This window comes from Theobroma umbraticum, unplaced genomic scaffold (genome assembly GCF_002168275.2).
Source record: "Theobroma umbraticum cultivar Fairchild unplaced genomic scaffold, ASM216827v3 scaffold_130.0, whole genome shotgun sequence".
Taxonomy (NCBI): Eukaryota; Viridiplantae; Streptophyta; class Magnoliopsida; order Malvales; family Malvaceae; genus Theobroma; species Theobroma umbraticum.
In genome coordinates, this window is record NW_018397264.1 from 1,474,773 (window position 1) to 1,495,043 (window position 20,271).

Genomic DNA, 20,271 nt, shown 5'->3' on the forward strand with positions numbered 1-20,271 from the left:
TTTTTTTTCCAGTTGAACTTTTTTTATGTTAGCATTATAAACCACCCAAAGTTCTTTTTTTTTTTCTCTTTTTTCTAGTCATGTGCCTTTTTATTTTTAAATGAAATGGATTTTTGTCTTTTAATATGTCAAAACAACTTGTTTTTTGCATTAAAAAAAAAACGCATGCTAATTTTGTTTTCTGGTTTTTATAGCTACTTACTGTTTGTCTTATGAAATTCAACACTACCTCTTTGACCACAAATCCAGAAATGTATAATTTTTCATTTATTATTATTATTATTATTATTTTCATTTTTACCACTACAATATGATTTTCAATGTATGAAAAGTATGCAACAAAAAGATAAATTTAGTTAAAGTTTAAAATCTCCTTAGTGTTTATTATCTAGTTTATAGAAATATTATTAATTACAATTAAAAGTGGTAATATGATATTATAGCATCGTTAAAGTTTTTCGTTTGATATTATAATATGATATTATAGGTACTAGGCGATCATTTAAACAGTTAATTTTTAAAAGTATAATAGACTGTAAACTTTTGAGTTGTGAATAATATCTCTATAACTGCAATGATATATATATATGATCTAAGCCCAAAAAATTATGATTGTCCATATATTTATATGTTTGAATGTACTTTTAAATTATATTATTGTCAATAAAACATGAATTCAAATATTTGATTTGAAAAGTAAAACTTATGAATTGTGATAATAGATTTGTGAGCTTAATTCTACTGATCCATAATAAGTATAATAGTTGATAGATGGTTTACTGGATGTGAGTCTAAAATTACTATGCAAATTTATTTGTGTGTTTGAATGGACACTAAATATAGTGGCAGTTGCTGATTAACATCAAATCTTTAACATAGAAGAAGAAAGAGATTATAACATGATTTTACTTATACAATTTCATTAAATGTTCATTACTTAATCTTAAATTTTCTAATACCTTTTTTTTTTGGTAAAACTAATATTCAATATTTCATATCTATAAACTGTTAGTTGTTGAATGTGATAATATGTGGCCTACACTGCACTGTATGTACCAGGAATAAACTAGGGCTGCCAGCCGTAAGTTGAACAGCCCCATCCCCACTTTCCTTCTCATGTTCCCCGTCCCTCACCCTCTCTCTCAGTGCTTCATCTTCTCTCTTTCTTCGATAGAAACCATAGGAAGACACTTTAAAAAATGACAGACAATTGAAACCTAACACCAATGGCCCAAAACACCTAAACACCCAACTCATTCAAAAATAACCCATATTAACCAACAACCAACATACTCAAATTTTTTTCTTCACACATGTCAACCAGAAAAGATACCAAATTTCAAGCCATTAACCCATTAAAATTGCCAAATGTCTATCAATTGATCCTCATGGATTAAATATAATAGTAGGCATAGATTAATCAAAATCAAAATCACACATAAGTAATTGAACTTTACATTCTTCATTTTATACTTTTCTTTCTCTTCTCTCTCTCTTTCTCTGTTTTTTTCTCCTGTATTTCTTAGTTCCTGGGGAAATGTTTCCCAAAAGACCAAACCTGATTTCATTGACTGCTGTGGTGCCTGAGTTTGGGTGTATCATAAATGGATGGGATGGCATCATACATCTAGGGATCATGGTTTATGCTTTCAAGAGCAGGTCTAGGCTAAAGTCCTGACTCAGGGAAGGGCAAGATGTAGTCAAAGTAGACTGTCTAAATTATAGCTTGCATTTATTTTTCGGATCAACTTGTCACCAGAACCTTACTTTTGTGTATTCAAAGCAATTAATCATTTTGCTGCAATTTGTGTGAATTTTCTATATCTTTCTTATGTTTGTAAGAAGATAAAAAGTATAGGTGCCCTATGATACCCTGGCTGCCTGCTTGCATGTTGTTAGTGGTAGATTGACACCCTTTCAGACTTGACATTCTGGTGAGATGTGTCCTGAGAAAGCTTTTCATTTATTTGAGAGGGTTAGCAAAAAGAAAAATTATGAACTGGAAAAACTGGACCTTAGGAAGGAAGAAGATAATGGAATGCGAAAAACTAAATACTTCTGACCAAGTTTTGATGCACTTACACATTTTTAGCGGGATTAGTAAATTTCCATATGCCTTCTCTATAACTATTAATTCATGAAGTTCCTGCTTTATGTATTCTTCAACTGATTTCCCTGCAGGTTGGTTTGTCCAATGTCTTAGAGCAGATTGTAGAAACACTTAGAGATAATACCGAGTTGTCCTATCTGTTTCTAAAGCCAGTGTCCAAGAAGGAGGCTCCTGACTACCTGGATATCATAAAGCGCCCAATGGATTTGTCCACCATAAGGGACAAGGTTAGGAGGATGGAATACAAAGATCGAGAGGAATTTAGACATGATGTGTGGCAGATTGCCTATAATGCTCATATCTACAATGATGGTCGCAATCCAGGTATTCCTCCTCTTGCTGATCAGCTTTTGGAGCTTTGTGACTACTTGATGGATGAGTATCAACAGAGCTTGTGTGAAGCTGAAGCTGGAATAGAAGCTAGGGATACTTAATTAGCTGACAGATTACAATTATTTATTTATCTGAAAGCCACAATTACCTTGAGCAGCTTCTTCTCTAGGTTTGGGGGATTTCCAGGGTTTGATCTGATTAGGGGATCTCTTTGAAAAAGAACTACAGTGGCTTGCCTGTTCTTTCTGTATATGGTAATAGAGCTCTGTGTATATATATATTCAAAAGCACAAGTACTTTTGAGTCCGTTCGGGCATCAAAAGAAACTAGGTCAAGTAGGATTGTTGTGGCTGAAAGAGATGGTGATAAGCTAGGTGAGTGTAGCCGGTAAATGATGGTTTGAATTACGTGGTAAAGCTTGTAGACCATATCCCCGTTGAGAGCATAGGCCATCTGGGAGTAATTCTTTAGTACATTCCCTCAAAATCGAAGATCCCAAGGCGATGAACCAGACGAGCTTCATCCTGACATTATGTTGGCCAAGGGAAGAAGCATTCCCTTAAAAATAAAGATCTGAGGCAATCCTTCTGACGAGCTTTATCTTGGCATTACCGAAGCTGGTGTATGCAAAGTAAGTTGATGTGAATGCTCCAGCTGTCCAGAGAGGTTAGGCTGCGTTTCAGGTTATGTTGTTTTAGTTTTTAATGAGCTAGGAGGGAGATAGAGGGAGGGAGATGAGGCTGATGTAAAGAATTTTGACACACAAGCTAACAACTGTCTGTACCATATATATCTGTACGTCTAATGTATTTTTGTAGTTAATCACAATCAAATTGAGTTTAATCCTTTGTACAATGGAAAATATAGAGACAAAAAGGAAAGTTATTGTAATAATTAAAAAAACCATGAAGCTAAAGATAATCAAGCATTTTTGTATTGTAATATATCAACTACACAAGCTTAACATGATATTTTCCATATACTGTCTTTTAAGTTAGTTATAATACCAATGCTACAAAACTAGTAATATATACGAGCGGCACCTATACTGTCTTTTATTTTTTATTTTTCATAAATGGCTACAAAATAAAAATAAATAGTAAAAATAATAGTATGATACATTTAAAATAAATTAAAAGCTAAAATGCAGTACCAATTATTCTTTTAAAGTGTATGCAAATGCAAATTGGTGAAGGAGCAAGGCATATCTTTGAAATATACAAACAAATTACTTATTAGAATATGGTGAGCCCTCAAGTGAATATTATATTTGAGGTTTTGTCGATATCTGTTAAAATAATTGGAGAAGAAAGAAGTAGAAAATTTAGAGTGAAACTCCCGACTGCTGATGCATTGGCATATGTTTTTGCTTAAATAGGATAATCCATGGATTAATGTAGTTAAGATTCACCCCCTACATGTGTCACTCCTCCCTTGGTTCATTTACTTGAACGTGTCCTATTTGGTGTAACTATATGTCTCTCTCGCTCTCACACGCACGTATTGTAGCTTATGTTGGGAATGTCCCCTCCTTCATGGTTGGGAGTACAGATCCAAGAAGTAACAAATCCATAGATCCAAGAAGTTTTTAGTGCAACATTTGACATCAAGAGCATTAAAGAAAGGGTAAACTAGTAGTAAAACTTATATTTAATGCGAAGAGCAAAATTCATTTCAACTTGGATTGAATGAGAATTGCTCCTCATCGCTCTTTTAATTGTTCTGCTGAGCTAAAGCTGGCAACTGGTGCTAGCATGACCTAGCTATACGAATCTTCTAGTTTAGACGGACGAGTTTAAGCCACCTAGCTCCGCATCATCCTCGTTGCCATCACGATTATCATACGCAACGCTAACAGCTGACCCGAATTCAACGTTGACGTCCAGGAAATAAAGCATGAAAACAAGGACAAAGCAGCACAAAATCATAGGAATGGGTCCAAAGATCCACAGAAAAAGAGGCAAAGAGAAGTAGAAGCCTCGGAGTCCTAGAGACCAGAAATAGCTGCCTCTGTTCACAGTCGTTGCCACATACTCAGCCGTCAGGTTGCGGTGGTGGTGATCGGAGTACATCTTTTCATAAGGGATGTTGATGAGGATGCTGGCATGGCTGTAGTATCTTATGGACTGCACGCTGAGCAAGAACACCGCCATGAAGCAAACCAATATTGAAAAATACTTGATTGAGAAAGCTTGTTCGCTTCTGTCCCCAAAATCAAACCACGCGGATTTGTCGTGACCACTGTTCGACATCAAGAGTGCAATGAGAGAGCTTAACATGATTGCCGTCGATGCCAACACCGTCGACGCCATGATGTGGTTTCTTAGTGTCTGCACCGCAAGAATTCCATTCTTCCCCACATTCTGCCATGGCATGACATAATATATCATGAAGAGAAGAGAAGAGAAAAGAACAGACAAAGGAAAGGATTGAGAAAATAGGTACAAGACGAACCTCCATCATGGAATGAACCCAGAAACGGCGGCTAATGGCATTGACACCAATTATAGTCTTGGTGGGGTGTTTGATGACTCGATGGAGCAGCCAAATATGGTAAGCTACCATCGTTAGGATCCCCAGTGGAACCAATATGCAATCAAGATACTTCCTCTCCATTGACATTTGATCAACTTGGCTCTTTCCTTTCTCTTCCAAAGTAAGAAATTAAGATAGATGATGAAGACGGTGACGATGATTTGATGAAGAAGATCACTTCCCACTTTGCTGTCTGCTGTTGGAGGCTAAAGAGCACGAGCCCGAGTATTTTACGCAAAAATGGATCCTATATAAAAGTTCCTGCTCAGTGGAAGCAAATTTGTTGAGGATTCTGTCTTCAAGTGAAGTCGAATAATGTCCATCTCACAAACTTTCAGATATTTTTTAAAAAATAATGTTCCTTCTCCTAAATTATTCTATATTTTTATTTATGGAACAGAGCCTGTACTTTCAAGGTTTAACTGATTAGTAATTTACAATTTAGTTAATTAGAGGTAAAGAGAACTAGCATTTGTCAAACTGCTTACATATGAATTTATAATTTTTTTCTTTTTGTTTCTTATAAATGGCTGACGGAACTACATTTGCATTTATGATTAACATATGAATTTTAAACTCAAAAGTTTCGTACATGTTTGAATTTCATTCATGCGCTTTCAAAAGTTAGGTCCTTTTTTGTATTTGTTGCTAATACATTTGTCTCCTCTGATTGATTTAGAATTCACCTTACGGTTGGTGTCACATGTGCAGGACATTTACTTTATGGTTGGTGTCCCGTGCTGAACTTTAGTGTGCAATTTTAAATTCTGAAAATGAGAGCTTAAGTAAGCATGAAAACCATACACAAAAACAAACAAACGTAAAAGAAATCAAAAAGAAAAAATAAAGCTTAAAGAAATGAAATGCTTTGTTATTTCTCTGGTGTGAGTACAAATGAAGGGAAGGGGTATTTATAGGTTGATAGCTCTTCTTAATTGGTTGAGATTATGATATATGAATTGTTAGATTTGAATATGGTCTTAGTCAAATTCAAATCACATCTTAAGTACCTCAAATAAAATTTGACTAAATCTATTTGACTAAAGGTACAAATAAGAAACAAAGCCTTCTGAATGTGGATCAGACTTTCAATTGGGCTTGCTAGCCTACTAGGTTGTTGGACTGCTTAGGTTGTATGTGCTACTAGCTTGCTAGCTATTTGGGCTGCTAGGCTGATGGATTACTGGCTTGGCTATCTATGGGCCTTCAAGGCTACTTGGGTTGTTTGCCAACTAGCTAAGGCTATTTGAGCTGTCTCTTTGCACATTAAGGGTATCTAGGTTGCGTGCGCAAGGCCTACACTTGGTTCGGTTGCTTTTGCACCTTGTTCGGCACCTCTGACAGCTTCCAGAGTTGGTTCGGCACCTCGTATGATTTGAGACCACATGCCGTGACATTTTTTCCCATTTATTTCAGCAACGTTCTCATTGCCTCATGGAAGAGCTCCACTTTGTCTTGGAATTGCCATAGGTCTTCCGTTGACTCCCAACTTGCCTCGTTTTTTGACAACCCCTTTCAATTCATTAAATATTGGTGCTTTACGATATAGCTCTTTTGCCTTAGCACTTGGTCGACCAATACTTGTTCCACCTTTTGTTCATATGTTGCTCTAATTCCCACAAATGCCCTCTAGAATTACTCCTTGCTTAGGATCCTACTTATTTGTATTATAGGGCTTTAACATACTTATGTGAAAAACTGAATGTACCTTCAGCTTGGGTGGGCTCTCAAGCTTTTATGTCACTTTTTCGACCCTTTTCAACACTCTGATATAGCCACCACCAAAGATATGTCCTAAGAAAGGTACATTTTGAAGGGTAAAGGTACATTTTTCCTTCTTTATAAACAACTTATGCTCCTTTAGTGCTTTCATTATTTGTCTTAGATGATCCAAATTCTTCTTTAGTGTCTCGTTGTAGATCACTATGTTGTCCAAGTATATAATTACAAATTTATCAAGGAAAAATTATAATACCTTGTTCATAAAATTACAAAAATTACTGAAGCATTAATAAGCTCAAATGGCATGACAAGGAACTCATACGAACTATAACGAGTCACACATGTTGTCTTGAGTTCATTTTTTTTGTTATGCGTACTTAGTGGTGCCTTGAGCGTAAGCCTAGCTCTGTGAACCATACTGCTCCCAATTGATCGAACAAGTCTACAATCAACGGTATAGGATACTTTAAGTGTTGCGAGCTTCCTTTAGCTTTCATATCTCTTAGTGCAATAACTCGACCAATGCCTTCAATCTAGCATCTTGATAAGTGAACATGTCCATCGATTTGCATTACTCCACATAAAGTGTCATTTTTGGACCCTTATCTCTTCCACGTTGGCCTTGAACTCTTCAAGCTTGTCCATTAACTCTTCCACGGCCATCTCCACCTTGGACACACGACATTTAAGAGTGAAAATTATGTCCCTCGACTTTTCTCATTTGGCTGCACTTATGGTCTCACTTACTTCTTAGACTGGTATGAGTTGTTCTTTTATTGATGTTGTCTTTTTCTTTCTGGAACCTTGACTCTAATACCAATTGTCACATGTCAAATTTTAGTCAAATCTAAGTCTAAAAACTTCACACAAAAGCAAAAGCGGAAGAAAGCAAGAATGCTTTATCATTTTTATCATTTCTCTAGTGTGATTACAAATGAATAATGGGGGATTTTTAGAAACTGATAGCTTTTCTAGTTGGTTGGGATTAGGATGCATGAAATGTAGGATTTGAATTTAAAAATGACTTAGTCAAATTCAAATCACATCCTAACTAACTCAAATAAAATCTAACTAAATTTATTTATATTTGACTCAACATCTATAAGGGCTCAAATCAAAAGAAAAACCTTCCGAATGTGGGTTCAACATCTGATCAAGTTTGGTGGCCTATTGGGTTGTTGGACTGCCTAGATTGCTTGGTTGGTCTGGGCTGCCTAGGCAGTCTATACTACTAGCCTGTTAGTTGTCTGGGGAGCCTGGGCTATTGGCCTGTTGGAATGGTTTGTCAATTGGTCCATCAAGGTTGTCTGGACTGTATGCTGGTCTACCAAGGTTGATTGGGCTATCTGTTAACATACCAAGGCTGTCTAGTGCAAAACAATTAGTTATTTTACAAATTTTTTAAAAGCATTTTTATCCAAAAATGTTTTATTTCATTTTGGTTCATGCCAAATAGTTATTATGAAGAAGGGAGTCGAAATGAACCAAGCAACAAAATAGAGGAAAAAAGAATAAGAGGAGGAATGAAATAGTCATTCCACCTAACCCAACATGCCAAAACGGAAATAATAAGTAAAAGAAAAAAGAGAGTTACACATTAGAATGGAATGCATAATTTTTTGAATTGCGTATGATAAAAAAATTTATAAAATAAAATTAACTTAAAAAATGGGATCTAAATCCATTTATAATGATAAAAAGACATTTATATTGGTATAATTCAATGAACTGATAAGATGAAAAGAATTGTCAATTTATGAACCGAAATTTAGGTTTCTATATTTGTTGTTTTGTTTCCTTTTTTCCCATATTACTATTATCATTACTTCTTACGTGCGGGATATGTATTTTGACCTTTCCTTTTTGTTTTTCTCTTAAACAAATTTTCTTCCTTTGTTTTACTGGTTTTTAACATTGACAATATATTGTTTTGTAGCTCAAAACCAACTCAAATATTTGTTTGCAGACATACAGAAAAAAGAATATATTATATTCATATGATGATTTTTAACTATTTTTACTTATTAACCAAGTCTGGTACTTGACAATTATCGATGATTAAATCTTTACCCGTATCATTTCTATGGTTTTATATTTAACAAATTGAAAGCTTACCCAGTTTTTATGGAAAGCAATTTGGTTGACTTGGTGAAATAGTTTGAGTACATAGTGCTGCTTAAAGTCTTTAATCTTGAGTAGCAGAAGACTTTTCGCAAATTGAAAGCATACCTAATTATCCCAGACCCTGGTCGTCTGGATCAATTCGAGTTCAATCGTTATCAATTTGAAAACTTCAACAAGTTAAAAGAAGAAAATTGAAATTGAAATGGTCTTCTTTGAACTTTCACAAGAAATTGACTGACAATGAAGAAACTTGCCAATGCCCTTGCAACTTTAATGAAAATGAGTAAAAGGATGAGAGTTTCTCAGCTGATCTGTTAGAATAATAAGATTGTTAAGATCAGGAAAAAAATAACTTGTGATGAAACATTTTCTTTCGTAGTAATTATTTTCCATAGATATTGGAAGCTCCATCCATCGACTCTAAATTTACAGCATGGAAGTTCTTCCTAATTAAGCAAGTGATTATTTGTTGCTGCGATTCATGGGATAATGAAGTTCAATTCTTAAGTAGAAATTTCAATATCTGTGATCAAAGAAATTTCCCACCGCCTTCCGAAAGCCGACCTGTTGTTTTCCTCCTTACTAGTCAAAGTTAGACTGGTTAGTTTTCATGCCAGCTGGGGTGGAAACAAGTCTTTTGCCCGTGTTGACACGCAGAACTCCTTTCCGCTTTTCTAGCTCTCTCCAAAACTATAAATACGTCTCTCTCCCAAGCAAATTTCCACATCAAATTCAACATCCAGCAAAATGGTGACCCTGACTATGAAGCAAAGCCTTATAGCTATTCTCCTAGCAGGAATTCTTGCTGGAGCCGTGCCTGGAAAGGTCAAGGCTCAGTGTGGTAATACTTGTTCGGCAACTGAATGTTGCAGTCGATTTGGTTTTTGCGGAACAGGTTCGGATTTCTGCGGCGTGAACTGCCGAGGAGGTCCTTGTGTTAACAATGGTGTTTCAATAGCTGACATCGTGACACCTGAATTCTTTAATGGGATATTGAATCAGGCAGCCGCGAGTTGTGTAGGGAGAAACTTTTACTCCAGAGGAACATTTCTTGATGCTCTCAATTCATTTACTCAGTTTGCAAGGACTGGCTCAGTTGAGGAGTCTAGGCGTGAGATTGCTGCTTTCTTTGCACATGCTAGCCATGAGACTGGACGTAAGATCTCTCTTATCTTTTCTCGAACTTAATTGGCAGATGCCTTCTTGCCAGTTGCAATTTCATGTCTGCAACCTTTCTCATTAATTTTCCTCTTGCTTCTTGAACGGTAGAATAATTCTACAACTGGTCGGTTCTGTGAACTTCAATCTCTTTATTATTCTTGAAGACTTGAAAACAAATTTATACTCCTTAAACCTGGAAATTATTATTAAGAAGCAATGTGCTGTTGTTGTTTCAGGTTTTTGCAGCATAGAAGAGGACGGTGGCGCCTCTAAGGACTACTGCGATGAGACCAGAACAGACTATCCATGCAACCCAAACAAAGGTTACTATGGCCGTGGACCACTGCAACTATCATGGAATTACAATTACGGACCAGCTGGCAATGACATTGGGTTCGATGGGTTAGGCGCACCAGAAACCGTGGCCAACGACCCTCTTATCTCGTTCAAGGCCGCCGTGTGGTATTGGATGAACAATGTCGCAGGAGTCATGAACCAAGGGTTCGGGGCAACTATTCGAGCCATTAACGGTGATCTTGAGTGTGATGGTAAAGAGCCGGCTAAAGTGCAGTCTCGGATTAACTTATTCACAGACTATTGCAACCAACTTGGCGTTGCTCCCGGCGGTAACCTCAGTTGCTAGAATTCATACTAAACTAGCAGCAGTTTCCCCAATGTTCCAGTCACTTGTACTTTTGTTTTAATTTGCTCTGATTCGTAGGTGTACCGCGGGATTAATTTGATGCAACCTTAAAAGGAAATAAATATAATAATATAAATAATGATTATTTGTATTTTAACGATAATTTAATTATTTGACAATTAATAGCCACATGATTATGCGAGAAGATACAAGGAACAGCAAACCAATTGAACAAATCTGTGCTATTGTTATTTTGGTTTTTGAGGGCCGAATTTGACTGGTCAACAAGACGATAATTTTCTTCATTACCAACAACTAATCCTATCGTGGCACCAATTGTCTGAGTCGAAAAGGGCAAAAAAAGAATTAGTTAGAGAAAACGATGGGATTTAATCTTTTTTTTCTTTGTTTACTAGAGTTGACCAGTCTTTTTACCAGAAACTACAAAGAAATTTAAAACATAAAATTCAATTAATTATTTAAATTTGCGATCCATCTCTGGTAAAAGAAACATGACATAATATTTATTCATTTTCATATACTTTTTTTGTTATTATTATATCTTTTTTTTACCTAATTCCATTGATTGAGTTTATATATATTTAGTATTTCTTCTAACTCATGACACAAATTTAACTATTAGCATGATATATTAGTATAAAATAATATTTGATTTTAAATAATTTAAACAGCTGTACAGCAGCGGTCTAACGAGAGAAGTAGTTGTAGACTTTGACAGAGTCAACCAGACATCTCAAACCCAGAAAGTCATCCTTGCCATAGGCATGAGCCCCCAAACCCCTGAGAACATCTAGGCAAGAATGGAAACAGAGCCGGTACATGAACATCCATCACACTTCCAACAGGCTGCTGTGATGGAATTTAAATGATTCTTACGTACTCATTTCATAATTAGATAGTTTATTATTTTTTATATTCTAAATAAAAACGTTTTAATTTTTTAAATCCGTTTGTAGAGTTAAAAACCTCCACCACCATGAGATACATGGAATTTATTATATGGCAGATTGGGAGGTGATAAATGCAGCATACCCTTAGAAAACCTAACTCTCTTGCTGATCAATTGGCTAAAGAGGGGGTGGAGAGAGTTGGGAACGTGCTGGTGGTTTTTGGATTAATGGGTGACATTGAGTTTTTATTGTGCTTTTAGCACATAACTGTAGAGGATATGGTTTGTGGCAGCATTCGGCTGAGTTTGGACGATTAGGGATGCAATTGTTTTCTTGTACGTAACTCTCATGTTGCTGCAGCTGGCTTTAATGGGGGATGAGTCAGTTTAATGTCTGCTGAGGTTTTGTTGTGAGCTATGTATCTGTTTATCTACGCCATTGGCCTCGAACAGGGAGTCTCAACTTGTTTTTGGTAATGATCAATTGAAATTTAAATAAGTTATTATTTTTTGGTTTAATCTTTTTTTTTTTATGATTCAGGCTTGATTTGTGATTTTTGTGTGTGGACGTTTTCAATTTTGACTTGATTTATGTCTACAATCCACTTTCATCTAGCTCGAGTTTGACCTCATATTAAAATTTTTTGCGTTGAAATGGATCAAGCATGCACTATTATTTTTTAAGACAATTTTTTTTTTGAAAATAATGATAATGAAAAATAATTTTAATAAATTGATCTAAATAATAAAAAATATTTTCTACATTTATCTAAATAATAAAAATATTAAATTTCAACAAGTTATTTTTTGATTACCAATGGACCTGTCAATCATTAATTTATTTAGTTCCAAGTAAAAGTTGAGGAATTGAATTGAATGCAATAAAAAAATAAAATTTTTTGAATAAAATTTCATTAAAATAGCATATAAAGGGAAGGTATAATCCTCATAAAAAAAAGCAACCCTTGAATTTGACATCTATGCCTTTCAACAAAAACAGAGGTATAATTCCCAAACTCACAGACCTACCAATATCAACCAAATCAAAAACCTATATCTATAAAACAATAAAATATTTATCTAAATTTTCCTAAAGAATTTAAATAAAAAAAACTCCAATATCCATGTACTGGGTATATAATAATTCCCCAAATCTTTGACAAAACTTTTTCTGTAATCATTGAAAGCAGGAAAATGAAATTGTCTCATGGTAATACACTTTCACCAAACATAAGAACTACGAGGATGAAATCAAGGTGATAATTAGGATTTCCTTGAGCCAGATTATTTAAGTCTAATTTAAAATATTCCTACGTCTTCTGACTAAATTAATACGTTCATGAAGAGAATTACAAACATTACACTTGCTTTCCCAATACTTGAACACTAACAACTCATTAAGGTTGATTTAATTTAAGCAGTAAAACAGTTTTGATTCATAAGTTTATATATATATATATATATATATATATATATATATAGTTCATAAGTTTTGATTCAGCATATTTCATTTCAGCTGGTGATTTAAAGAAATAAATACTTCAATAATATGAATTTAATTAAAACAGTTTCACATTTAAATATTGTAAAATGAAGAGTGAGATTTATCAGATAAAAGAAACTTATTTAATTTCATTTATAAAACTCAAGGCAACAAAGGTTAATTACCTCGTCTTAGTCTTTTCTACTATTCCCTCTCATCCTTCATTTTCTCTGAGGAGGTATATATCTAAATCCGAACCGATTAATTACTAACCATGTTGGTGACATGACTCAACTGACTGTGAGGGACAAGAAAATTAAAGGAGAAATAGATATATGGACGACTAGTACATTCCTTGTTTGAGTTGGCTTCCTCTTCTCTTTTTCTCATCCGTAGACCACAAAACATAAATGAACCCCTATTTGACATATATTTATTTTGTTGGGTTGTGTTTGGCATAGATAAAAACACTTTGACTTTTTTAAAGTTAGAAGTTAGAATGATTCATTTTCCACAAAGTAATTAACCCAAATGATTTTGACCAGAACACTATCTTATGGCGACGGGTAATGGTGTTAAGGCAATCTTGACTGAATCAAATGAATTTTATTACAAAGGGTTTGGGATAACGGGTGCTAATAATATTTAAAATTTATAATAAATGAACTTTAAGGTAATCTGAGACATCTCTCTTAAGATTAATTAAAGATATTATTTATAATCATAGTTTTGTATTTATAGTTCTAGTAATTAATAGTTAACGTAATAAATCTAAATGCATTAAGAGAATAAAATACTTTATATAGTAACTTTTAATTAAAGTGATCCTTCAGGACAGCCATTAGCAAAATTTATTTTACCAAAACTAAAATTAATAGATTCATGGTAGAAGTGTCCATATATGGGCCAATGCTATTGGATCTTTTTGATTCATTCATTTAATTATTACAAGTATATTAATCCGTGGAATGTCACACATATACAAAGTTGTTTTTAATTATTTTTTAAAATTTAAATTTAAAACAAATTTTTTGTTGATTTGATAATAATTTAATTTTAAAGTCACTTAATAAAATTAAGTTAAGTTATAGTATAATGCTTTTCCTTCAAATGTAAAGATTTTCAAAAGCTGGACAAGAATCTAATAATTTCGTGTGAATGTAGCCTTGGTGTCAATGGTAAGGGAAGAGGCACAAAACCATTAAATAAGTCATAGGTTCAAGTCCCGTACGTGATGAATTGGATAAAACTGAATGTGGTTCAGGTCTCGTGATCATAATTCAGTTAAAACCGAATGTCAGGTCTCTTTAGCATGCTTTAATTTTTTTTATTTAATTTAATATTTCATACACGTTTCTTTGTTCTTTGATCATTATGTGCTTTGTCTGAATCCATCTCTGTCCTTCTATCTTGTTCTTTCCATTGTCGGTTCCTAGTTGATGCTTTTCATTATTTTTTATAAAATTTCTTTTCCTTTTGAAAAAAAATATTGCTAGCTCAAAAATTTTAAAATAAATACTTTTTCTATTTCAAAAAATATGTCTATTATTAACTTTCTCAAAATTTTTTGAAAAATAATTTTAGTGTATTTAATATTAAATTTTAATTTTTTCTGTAAAATTGATATTTCATAATTTTTAATGTTAAAAATTTTCATTAAAAATAATTTTAAAATACAGAAAAAAAAAGACTTTTAAGTATTAAAGATGGAAAGAAGAGTTTTGGAATATCTAAAAAAATGTGGATAAAGAATATGAAACAAAGAAAATAATATTTATTGATAGACAATGGTTTTATAAGGTCAAATGTACAAGGAGAAATTATAGTGGATAAAATATTGAATAAGTCCTTGAACGTATTTAACATATATGTACATAACTATTACATTTAAGAAGAAATCAACAAATAAATTAAATAAATTAACAAATCAACATAAACATAAAATTAGTTCAAATACATTTTCCATCAATTTTTTCGCCAAGAAACTAAAAGTGACATCACATGCATGGAATGAAAATCAAAAATGCACTTACAACAATTAATTTAGATATAAAGATTTTTGGGAAGAAAACTGAAGTTGGATGATTATTTCGTTATGAGAAGGAATGCAAGTAATACCTTGACAAAATTTAGAAATAGTATTAGTGGACTCAATTCTATGATCAATCAATCATTGATCTGTTTCTCCTTGTAACTATCATATTACTATCAATGAAATCTCTTGATTGGTTGAGAAAAAAAAAATCAATGATTGAATTGAAGTATTAAAAAAGCATAATTTTTGTAGTGGTAATTTAATATTATATATATATATGAGTAGTAAACACAATGTCAATGAAATTTGAAATCAAAATAGCTCCTTCCTAGTTTAAGAATCCAATTACAATAATGTAAAACTAATCCCTTAATATCGGCTTGGATAGGGAATTTTGTGATTAAGTGTCAACAAGGTTGAAATATGTAGAACAACTTTACACACTAAAATTGAGTCGAACCTCTTTTCTCCGTCGTGTTAACGTCTTCTAGAATCCTGCATGTCAATATTGACACTTTCAAATTAACGCCTCTTATGTTTTTCTTACTCTTTTGCTCAACTATAAATAACTCCCACTCCCAACCACATTTCTACAATTAATATTGTGCAAATATGGTATTTCTTAATATGACCAAAGGTCTGCTAGCAGCCATTGTTCTGGCTGGTTTTCTTGCCGGATCGGTGCCGGTAAAGGCTCAACCACTGGCTGAAGTACTAACACCTGAGTTCTTCAATGCGATTTTGGATCAGGCAGATCCAAGTTGTGAAGGGAGGAACTTTTACTCAAGGGATGCATTTCTTAAGGCTGCCGATTCTTTCCCTCAGTTTGGTTCAGTTGATGGCATTAGGCGTGAGGTTGCAGCTTTATTTGCACATGTCACGCATGAGACTGGACGTAAGATCTCTCTCTTTCTCCAATAAACTTAACAGAGGCGTTAATTTACATGCATGCACAAATTCTAGTTCATGAGAAAGTCTGTGTATGGTCTAGCTTAAATAGTAGTGAAAATCATTTTGCTTGTGCAGATTTCTGCTATATAGAAGAGATAGGCGGCGCAACAAGGGACTACTGTGATGAGACCGTTACACAGTATCCGTGCAACCCTGACAGAGGTTACTATGGCCGTGGACCGATCCAACTATCCTGGAATTTCAACTATGGACCAGCTGGGGATAGCATCGGCTTGATGAGCTAAACTCACCTGAAACCGTCGCCACAGACCCTGTTATATCGTTCAAGACGGCCTTGTGGTACTGGGTGAACTTTGTCCACCCTGTCATAGGCCAAGGGTTCGGGGCAACTATTCGTGCCATTAATGGGGCTATTGAGTGCGATGGCGGAAACCCTGATACCGTTCAGGCTCGCGTTAACTACTATACTCAATATTGTAACCAGCTTGGTGTTGATCCCGGGCAAAATCTCACCTGCTAGACTTGTACTTTTAATTGTTACATGAAATGTAATAAAAATATCATAATAAAACGTCAATAAATTATTCTGCCTTCTACTTAGGACCTTTTATTTAATGTTTTTTCTATTTTTTTTCTCAGCCAAAGTTTACACAATTTCCTGTTCAAAAATTTATATTCCCCAAGAGATACTCTAGTGGTTGTAATTTAAATTTTCATTTTTAAAATCTTACATTCAAATCTAGGAATAAATATGATGAAATTTGTAAAATGAAAAATTACTATTAACCCAAAATTTTATGCACCAAAAAATCACCCCCTTGAGTTTGACTCTCCATTATCAAATAAAAATGTGTCTACATAAAATATCTTTTAAGCATTTGACTCATAATTTTGTTGAAAACTGTACAAAACATAAATTAAGTTGTCATCTACAAAAATTCTAACCTATAAGGGGTATTTTTCCCTACAAATTGAATATTTTATTACATAAAAGAATCACATTTTTTCATTATTTCACGCACAACACTCACACTAAACAAAAAATTCACCTATACTTATTATTTGAGCTATGCCTAAATGGTTGTTGGTCGGCCTTTTTAATTAATTATTAAGTGGCATAGCTTTTGCAATATCCTCTCCGCTCCATAAAGCAAGAGTTGGGCCAAATACGAGTGTGAAAAATCAGCCGAAAGTTGAAGCTCCAAAATTGTAATACGAGGCTGAGATAAAAAAAAAAAAAAGAATGTCGCTATTAATAATTTAAATAATTGCAATTTGACAACATTTTTTTTTTAAATCTATACTTCATCGGCACACCTATAAAAAGATGAAATAAATGATGAAAGGATATGAAAGTTGAACGGCCAGTCAAGATGTTGAATTGAAATGTTATGTATGAAAATCAACATTTTGTTTAGAAGATTGTGGCTATACACACACACACACACACACATGATTTCCCCTTAAAACCAACTTCAAGCAGTAGGTTATTTCTGATACCTAACCCTAATGTGAACCCATTTAAGTATTTAAGAACTCCATATCACCTTAAACCAATTATCATGCCCACTAATGGCAACTTGGGCTTGGCAAACTAGGCATTATTAATTGGTTTTAAGGTAGGTTCTAGTTCTTAGAGATATTAACATATAAAAATGGGTTCATGTATGCTAGAGTTTGGCAAATTTCAAATTCACTAGTAACAAGCCTAGTCCTAGGGTTTTTTTTTTCTCAATCATCAAGAATTTCGTAAAAAGAAGGAGAGTATACAAGTCCATGATCCTAAAAGATATTGAACCAGGGACTATAATGAGAAGTATTCTCATGACAGGGGACTATCACCTTGCATTACATTAGTTCCCCACCTAAAAAGATTAAATAGATCAGATAAGCATACAACCCAAAGAAGCACCAACAAGATATTCTTAAGTTCCAGCAACAAAGCACAACATCAAGCACAAAAATTGATGGCCTAGATATGAAATTGCAGCAGAAAAGACATGAAAACAAGGCAACCAATTACCGTGGAGAAAAACACAGCCTTACCACCATGCATAAAATATATCAGCCTTGTCAATTACCAAGTGTTGCAAGAGAATCGGCCATGGAATTAGCTTCCATCCATACTGTTATACATGTTATCATTCATATTTCCCATCTTAAGTAGTCACTTTGTGTTCTATGAAAAGCATGTCTTACTCATAGTAAAATTTCCTTAGTTTTTTCTATTAATTAAAAACTAACTCAAATTCTTTACTTGAATAACCGAATATAAAAAATAAGTTTTATTTAGTCTTCAAAAAAAATATGTATGTATATATGCATGCATGTATGTATATATGTAATCTTTCGAAAAATTTGTATATTTTTATATCAAAATGTATATTTTTAAATTTTTTGCTTTGAAATGTAAAAAACAAATAACAAAACCGTCAGCTAAACAAATCTTTAAATATAATTTATAATGCTTTAGAGAACAGAAAGCAAATTTACAAACAACATAAGGGCATTCCTTCCCAACTAATTATAGTGTCCGTAATGTTTGTTCTAATCACCATTCAGCGGGAGTGGTTGCCCCAATCATGCTCTTAGAAAAATGACTTGTATTCCAACTAACATAGGGCCGGTTTTTTTGGGCGATTTATATATATATATATATATATAGAATAATATATGTAAATGTTTTTTATTAAATTAATTATTCAAGATTTTTTAAAAAAAAGGTTGTTAAGCTTACGTTAATCTTTCTGTTTCATTGCTTATAATTATCACTCACTTATCAGCAAACTATTTTGTAGCTAGGTTTTCACCCATCCCATACAGTTTCCAAAATATTAAAACAAAAAGAAGAATTAGTGAGGAATGAATTATAATTATTATTGAATTCGCTTTCTTCTTTGGTTTTCTGGTTAACAATAATAAGATAAATCTATTTGACATATTAATTTTGCTGGGTCGAGTTTGACATTGATAAACGATATGACTTTGTTGAAGTCAGAAGTTGGGGTTCAGTTCAATCTCTAGAATAAAAGCCAACGCAAATGATTTTGACCAGAAAAATAAGCCCACAATCATTGATTGCGGAGGAAGTCGTGATTAATGCATTGAATGGAATGACTTTTGGGGCTACTCTATCTCTCTCTGTCTTGCCGCATAGCTTGATCCTATGCTTTTATTTTTCTTATTATTTTAAATATGACGGTGAACTTTACAAAACAAATATATATAATAGTTACATATCTATATATTTAATTATTTAATTAATGTTTTAAAATATATTGTAAATCAACAATAGTTACATTTTAAATTTATTCATAAAATTAAAAAATTTTACCATCGATGTATTAAATAATATTTTTAAAATAATAAGAAGCTGTGTACTTCTATTTATAGATTGAAAACAAATTTAAAGAAATATATAAATCAATATATGCCTTATTTTGCCATCATGTGAATGAAACAAAAAAGGGGAGTATATTATTTTCAATATTAGCTAAAACACTCATTTTAGATCTAATGTTTATAAAATATTTTATAAAATGACGAATTTTACGTCAATAACGGAATGATACATTTAATCAATGAAATATATAATTAATGTTTACAATAAAATTAGTCGTTATTTCCTATCGGCAGTTTTGTTGCAAAATTATCAACAAATTTATTGATTGAAAATTTTCCATTAATGTTTTTATCAATGAATTTATTAATAGATTTCCTATATCATCGATGACTCCTCCGACTGATAGATTGACAACTTTACCAACAAAATTTTTGGTTACTAATAAAATTTTTGTTATTAAAGAGTGTTTTCAACTGTTTATCAATAAAAAATTTTATCGATAATTCTATCGGTAATTTACTTTACCAACAAAATAGACCCTTATGTTGTAGGCACTTTTGTTTGACATTTTATGCCCATCTTTTTGTTCAAAGGCTTTTGTTATTATTTGTTTTTTTTTTTTTTGCAATTTGAGATTGTTAAAATAGTCAAAAAAACTTGTTGAGCGGTTGCTTATGGTAATTGTACAAGTTTCCTATGCCTAAATCGATCCTCTATGTTATGAGAGTCTCTAATGGACAAGATTATAGATTTGTAATGACATACGAGTGGTAAGCTTAAAAAAATCACTTTTTTTAAAAAAAATTAAACAATTATACTGATAAATTTTTTTGTTGGTAAAACTATTATTTTTAATAGTGAAGGTAATCTCTTTACATTTCCTATAACTATTCAAATTAAAATTTTTTTGGAAAATTTAATAATTAATTAGTATATGAATAGTAATTATAGTGTTGCATT

General features: G+C 33.0%; 3 protein-coding genes and 1 pseudogene across 4 annotated transcripts in view; 3 read left to right on the plus strand and 1 right to left on the minus strand.

Moving 5' to 3' along the window:
- Positions 1-3,402, plus strand: part of HAF01 (HAC13 protein (HAC13)) — a 22,083-nt gene extending 18,681 nt beyond the window's left edge. The window contains exon 19 of the mRNA XM_021434946.2: positions 2,136-3,402. Within this exon, the coding sequence (XP_021290621.1) occupies positions 2,136-2,544 (409 nt within the window). The 3' untranslated portion in view covers positions 2,545-3,402. The remainder of the gene's footprint in view (positions 1-2,135) is intronic.
- Positions 3,403-3,909: 507 nt separating this feature from the next.
- Positions 3,910-5,435, minus strand: LOC110421118 (uncharacterized). Its single transcript, XM_021434599.1, has 2 exons — positions 4,898-5,435; positions 3,910-4,806 (listed from the first exon to the last, which is right to left on the minus strand). The coding sequence occupies exons 1-2, from the start codon at positions 5,063-5,065 to the stop codon at positions 4,225-4,227; spliced, it is 750 nt and encodes a 249-aa protein (XP_021290274.1). The 5' UTR covers positions 5,066-5,435; the 3' UTR covers positions 3,910-4,224.
- A 4,096-nt stretch (positions 5,436-9,531) lies between these two features.
- LOC110421117 (endochitinase EP3-like) lies at positions 9,532-10,791 on the plus strand. Its single transcript, XM_021434597.2, has 2 exons — positions 9,532-9,980; positions 10,222-10,791. The coding sequence occupies exons 1-2, from the start codon at positions 9,572-9,574 to the stop codon at positions 10,626-10,628; spliced, it is 816 nt and encodes a 271-aa protein (XP_021290272.1). The 5' UTR covers positions 9,532-9,571; the 3' UTR covers positions 10,629-10,791.
- A 4,863-nt stretch (positions 10,792-15,654) lies between these two features.
- LOC110421119 (endochitinase EP3-like) lies at positions 15,655-16,564 on the plus strand (annotated as a pseudogene). Its single transcript, XR_016351529.1, has 2 exons — positions 15,655-15,951; positions 16,083-16,564. The product of XR_016351529.1 is annotated as an endochitinase EP3-like (transcript).
- Positions 16,565-20,271: the final 3,707 nt, after the last annotated feature.